This window comes from Mchenga conophoros, linkage group LG16 (genome assembly GCF_057382185.1).
Source record: "Mchenga conophoros isolate Kocher_MC1m ecotype Shallow Benthic linkage group LG16, M_conophoros_male_GT1.1, whole genome shotgun sequence".
NCBI lineage: Eukaryota > Metazoa > Chordata > Actinopteri > Cichliformes > Cichlidae > Mchenga > Mchenga conophoros.
Genome location: NC_140541.1, coordinates 2,079,270 through 2,085,558, shown reverse-complemented (window position 1 = coordinate 2,085,558; position 6,289 = coordinate 2,079,270). Strand labels below are relative to the sequence as shown.

Sequence of the window (6,289 nt, the reverse complement as noted above, 5' to 3'; positions counted from 1 at the left end):
TCAAAAATCGTCTCAAAATGGGCCAAAAATCGCACAGTGTGAGCCCAGCATAAGGGAAAAAAACAGCAAACCTTTTACTTACTTTATACATGCAGTTTTTATGAACCAATAATTTTGAGAACCAGCAGCAGACAAACAATATTTCAGTCTTCATCCCAGTGTATCCAGGCTTGGTTGGGCTGTCAAGTGATCAGTGACGTCCGAAGCTGCTGCTGCTGCAGTATCTGATTCAGTGGTTTATACAGAAGTGAATCTTTAGTGGGATTTGTGCTGTGTTGTGGTGATTTTGTGTGAGAGATCGTAAACCCATGTGGGATATACTGAGAGACATGGAGCGAGCAAGAAAGAGAGGATGTTCTGCTGTATAAAAAATAAATAGAATAACCTTATGTGTTGTTTTTATGATATTAAACAGAAGCTGTCATTTCAAGTTGTAGATGCAAGCTGCTCTTCACGCAACTTTTGCTTTTGGCCACAAGATGGCACCAAAGAGGACTAACAGAACACAACACTAACACAAGCTTCAGTGCTTCAGACGGCTTCATTTGGCCGTCACTAGATGCTGACGCTATATAAATAAAATGAAATGAACTAAACTAAAAGAGGCAGTTTTACTGCAGTAAGAAAACACTTAAGTGATCTTAAAAGAAGCCATGGCTCTGCAATGATTCAGACAATATACTGTATACACAGAAAAGGGGAGAGAGGACGTTCCTGGGGAACACTGCTGACTGATGAGACTGATCAGTCAACCATTTCATTTCCACTGCATCTTACATGCCCCCACCTGCCACCCCTGCTGCACATGTAAGCTGTTTTCACCTTGGATCCATTTTTACCTTGTTAGCCTCTTTATTACAGTTGAATCATGACCACTGACCTTAACCGAGGCAGGTGAGGCCTGGAGTTCTTTAGATGCTATTGTGGATTCTTTTATGAAAAGAGATGAGTGGAAAAAGCTCCATATATCATACATATGATGCATACTAAGTCAGCTGATCAAGCCCTAACTTTAAGATGTATCAAAAAAAGCTTGAAGCCTAACCTTAAAAGTAAAGAAGGTGTCTGTCTCCCAAACCCAAACTGGGAGCTGGTTCCAGGGAAAAGGAGCCTGAACGCCGAAGGCTCTGCCTCCCATTCTACTTTAGGAACAACAACAGGTCAGTAAGCAGGGCTCCAACACCTTTGATGAGCCATAGTTTATGCAGTGAGACACATGATAAATATGCTATATGTGTCGTTATTGTCTGTGCCATGTGGACGTCCTCTTGTCAATATTTATCTGTTGGCTTCTCTGTTATTTGACATAACAGCAAAGAAATAGCCCGTTTGTACACAACGAGGCTTATTCTGATTTAAAGGACTTTTAGAAAAGTCCTGAAAACTATTAAAAAGTGTTTTCCAAAAATGTCTCCTGTTGCAACAACACATATTTATATTTTTCAGATAACAAAAGTACAATTTAAAGTCAAAAAACTTTATTTTGTGTTAACATCCAACATGAATACATGAACATTTGCTTTGCATTACAACAATAACAATAGTTGCAGTAAAAGACAGCTATCATTGTACTCTTTTAATTATCCCAAGCATTGCATTTTAAGTTGCATTTAAGCTGTGCACAATACAAGTGATTTTACATCTAAACTCAATGGAAAATTAAAGCTACAGCTTTTTACCATCATTTGAGTTTACAAGAATGTAAACATTATTTTTTCACTTAAAAAGTAAAATGTTATTTTGGTGTTTTTCATCAGTCGTCAAAGAGGTGAAAATGATCATCCCCACCCCGCTCACTAGGTAGAAGCAATAATATTATTCTAACGCTTCTGAGCCAAAGAAAAATCTGCCCTGCACATGATAGCTCCACCATCAGCGTTCACATGTTACACACGATGTTTTCACATGGACCTGAAGCTCCGTCCACCTTATGAAGTGTGCCAGGCCACGGCCTCAGCATTTCTCTCCTCCCCCGTTCACATTGGACAGTCTGAAAATGGAAAGCATGCAGATGTTAATGGAGTGAATAATTATCATTGCTTTCGATGGATAGTATGCAGCAGAGCCTGACAGCTACGTGGAAGGAAAAGGTCACATGATTTGTCTGTGACACGAGAGGCTTATGGAAAGATTTGACCTTTGAAGGATAAAGATTTCTGTCAGCCTGACATATTGTGTTTCTCTTGTTGATCTTGAATAATCCTTTACACCACTAAGACTTTCATGCCATTAGTACTCTTGGACTGTTAACCATGAATATGTGCATAAATATACTACTACTTTATGCCTTAACCGATAAACAGGCTAAAACACTGAGAAGTGATTGGAAAGAAATAAGTGGGGCAAACTGAGGTCAAGAAAGGTTTCTGCAAGGTTGCTGTAAGGCTGTCAAAGTGGAGAAAAAACCCTACAAAGTGAAAGAGTTCTCTTTACAGTTGTTACAGTATCAACAAGAGAACTACTTTCTGGAAACCAGGCAGCTGAGCTGGGACGGCACGTGGAGGATGCAGCATGCAACACTGGCTGCAGCTTAGGTGGCAGAGCAGGTCAGCCACTAATCAGAAGGTCGGTGGTTCGATCCCCGGCTGCCTCCTGGCTGCATGCCAAATATCCTTGGGCAAGATGCTAACCCCGTGTTTGCCTGCTGGTGGTGGTCAGAGGGCCCGGTGGCGCCTGTGTCCGGCAGCCTCGCCTCTGTCAGTGTGCCCCAGGGTGGCTGTGGCTACATGTAGCTGCCATCACCAGTGTGTGAATGTGTGTGTGAATGGGTGGATGACTGGATGTGTAAAGCACTTTGGGGTCCTTAGGGACTAGTAAAGCGCTATACAAATACAGGCCGTTTCCTGATCCTGCACAGCCACAATAATTTGTAGCTTTGGCTGAAATTTTAAAACATGCTAGAAACAATTTTAGAAACATCAATTTTGTTTGTGCAGAGGGCAGAACACCCCATGGGGTGCCCGAGCACACAGGAAGTGATTTTCCTAAATAGCATGGTAGAAAAACGTTTCCATGTCTCTGAAACTGCTCTGGACGAGGAGCGAAACATCAGTGGCTCGCAGCTGATAAATGCCTCGAGGCTAAAAGAAAACACAAAACTGCTTTACTGCTTTTTAAACAACCCGTGCAGCGTTGGTTCAGTGCCTCGTGTTTGCTCTTTCATAAGTGAAACTGTAATATTCCACGTGAAAAATTAGAACCAGTTACCTTCTGTAAGGCAGTTAGCCAATGACTGATGATTCACACCACAGAGTCACACTCTTTGCATCAGAAACAGTTCATTGTGTTGGAGTCAGGTTGCTGTGATACTATTAATTAGAAATAAATACTAATCAAATTCCCGATAAAGACAAAATAAATGAATAATGTTCTGACCTGGAAGTAGATGATGATGATTAAGACACAAATGATTGCGATCACCAGGACAACCACAGGAACACTGACAGGTGCCGTGTTATCATCATCTCCCTCTTCTTCACCCTGGTGCTGACTTTGCCTCTGAGTTTCCTGCATGGGGCAGCTGGAGCTGTCTGTGAACGCAGAACAGGAAACGTAAGACTGAAAAAGTGATGTGCACTCAAAATTTCAGCTCTGTGGATAAACATGGCAGTGCGGTCGCCTCACCGAGGACATGAATGAGTGTGCCATTGCCAATAAGCCGCAGGTACGGTGGTGGGTAGAAGATCTGTATTTCACAGCGATACATATCTGTGTCAGTGGCATTCAGTCCAGAGAGTGTCACCTCCACAGTGTCATGTGTGGTCTCAGCAGTGCACTCCACCTGAAATGTGCAGGACATCATTGTACCTCAACACTCCGTGCACAAGTTTCACACTTTGTATTTTGTATTTCAGTCTAATGTTTGTGCCATTTGTAAGAGTGCAATCTTCAGTTTAATGTATAATGAAGAAAAAGAATATTTATGGAGGAAGAAATATACATTTGTAGGACGGGATCTGGATTCTTAATGTTTGACACCTTGTTCACTAAAGACGTCTCATGCATGCAGTTTGCTGAGCACATGAACCACCTTCGTTTGGTAACTGAGGGTAAATTAAGGGTGTAGTGAAAGTGGGCTTCTTCAGTTGTGAGCCATGATATAAATATGTTTATATAGCGCTTTTCCACTCTGAGCACTGAAAGCACTTTCATAACTTCATTCCCACGAGCACTGTTTTCTCTGCTTTCTAACATTCACACACCAGTGGATGCATCGGAGGGCAACATGGGGTTTAGTACCTCGCCCAACGATATTTGGCATGCTGACTGGAACAGAAGGAGGTGGAACCACCAACCTTCCAATTAGTAGGTGACCTGCTCGACCACCTGAGTTTTTAAGCATAAAGTGTTATCTTGTGTCACTAGCAGGTCGCAGTGGCAGATTCCTGAAGAAAACTCAACCTTAACAGGCAAAAAAGCACAAAAACAATAATTACCTGTTCTTTTTGCTCCATACGTGTCTCTCTCTGGTCCGTGAAGTTAAGGATGGAGAAGCAGATTTCTTGGTGGCCATGGAGGCCCTTCAGCACAGTGACTCTGGCCTCCTCAGGGTATGGGTATTTCAGGCTTTGTGGATGAATAACACACTGAATCTGTGCCACACCATTGGTGCTGACCACTCTGTAGGGCTGGGTCACTTTCGTAGCTGGCGTGAGAAAAGGTATAAGTGACTATTAGTAGTAGCAATGAAGAAGCAAATACATTACTATCAGCTAAAACCATTTACATATCAGAGTCCAGTTCCAATGGAGCACTCAAAGAAAGAAACGTATATATAAATCTTTTCATATAACGACAAATGAGCTAGCACAAGGAAATAATAAAATTATGGGAGCAAATTCTGGGTTTTGTAAGCTTTGTATGGATTAAACAGACAGGACACAACCTTTGGAAAACCTCACAGGAGCTAAGACACGATGCTCTTCTTTCTGAGAGCTGAGGTGAGGATGAGTGTTTGGAAAGGCCGTCTGACTCCTCCAGTTCAAAAGTTATCAAATTTGAATTGTTGTTTCATTGGTTTTCCTCCAAGCCGAGTCCTTTCAGAGATTCTCAGAAGTTTGGCATTGACAAACTCAACATGCGTCATGTTACTTTACCCCCTCCTGTTACTCTGTGTTTGAATGTCTATCGAGCTGATAGTTAAATTCAGCACCGACCTACTGAAGGCCTGCTGAACAGTGACATTTAATATACCTGAATTGTTTAATCCTACATTAGAAATTCCATGACTCTTTTATGTTTTTCATCACACGACGATTCATGATGTGCTTGTTGAAAATTAATTGGAATACATTAAATTTGCTTGGCTCCTTTCCTGGCTAGCACTTTAAAAGCTAAAACCACATTACAATGCCTTATAATACAGTTAGCTGAATCCACAAGGAGCAGTAAACTTCAGAGCCACAGCAGCAAAACGGTTCAGCTAAGGACAGCTGAACTATCTATCAAAAAGAAATATTGCTGAAGATTCACTTTATGATCAGTTTTGTCATTCTGGTGGCAAAACGTCTGGATCCAAGGGTCACTCCACCTGTCAAATGAATGCCCGTTCTGTGATTACATCCTGCAAACTAAAGGTTTCAGCAGTCTTCACATGTATTTAATATTTTCCATGTATCGCGTCTGAAATGATGACTTCTTTTAAATACAGAAAATACCACCTGACACCTGAAAACCTTACATGTTTCACGTCACTGATGCTGGGCTTGGCACCAGTTTTACGTTTTAAGTCAACAGTAAGTCTTAAACTTGCTCATGTAGGAGCAAAGTGTGTCTACACAGCTCCACCATTAAAGCTTCCAAGCTACTTTATATGTCTGCTCATGTGGAAATGTAGTCACTGTGGTACATGGTCCAGCAGCTAGTTAACATATGTTTGGTGTCCCAACGAATCCTGTCAGAACTGCTCTCAGGTTCTTCAATGTGCCCCACAGAACACAAAGCTTCAATGGTTTTGCATGACTGTGGCACCATTGTCTTTATCTGTAGTGCTGTTTAATCTGATTCCAGTCTCATTCGCTTTTCTTGTTCGTAATGAACTTAAAAATAATGTTTTTTAAAGTGTTACAAAAATCATCAGTAAAAGGCTGTTTATACTCACCGCTCCACACAGGCAGGCAGAAGCTAAGAGCTGTCAACACAATCCATCCCATCATACAGTGAGTCAGGAACATCCTACACTGCTACACAGAAAGCCACAGGCACTTAAAATGATCCTTAAGCTGGCGATCACTCACACTGAGCAAATTTGACAGAAATACATGAAAATGAGTGAAACTCATCTTTATAT

The 6,289-nt window shown here is 41.5% G+C and overlaps 1 protein-coding gene across 1 annotated transcript; it reads right to left on the bottom strand.

Moving 5' to 3' along the window:
* Nucleotides 1-1,491: 1,491 nt before the first annotated feature.
* On the bottom strand, nucleotides 1,492-6,232 carry cd28 (CD28 molecule). The gene is made up of 5 exons (XM_085249755.1): nucleotides 6,101-6,232; nucleotides 4,437-4,645; nucleotides 3,625-3,781; nucleotides 3,376-3,530; nucleotides 1,492-1,990 (listed from the first exon to the last, which is right to left on the bottom strand). The coding sequence occupies exons 1-5, from the start codon at nucleotides 6,171-6,173 to the stop codon at nucleotides 1,880-1,882; spliced, it is 705 nt and encodes a 234-aa protein (XP_085105881.1). The 5' UTR covers nucleotides 6,174-6,232; the 3' UTR covers nucleotides 1,492-1,879.
* Between the last annotated feature and the right edge of the window lie 57 nt (nucleotides 6,233-6,289).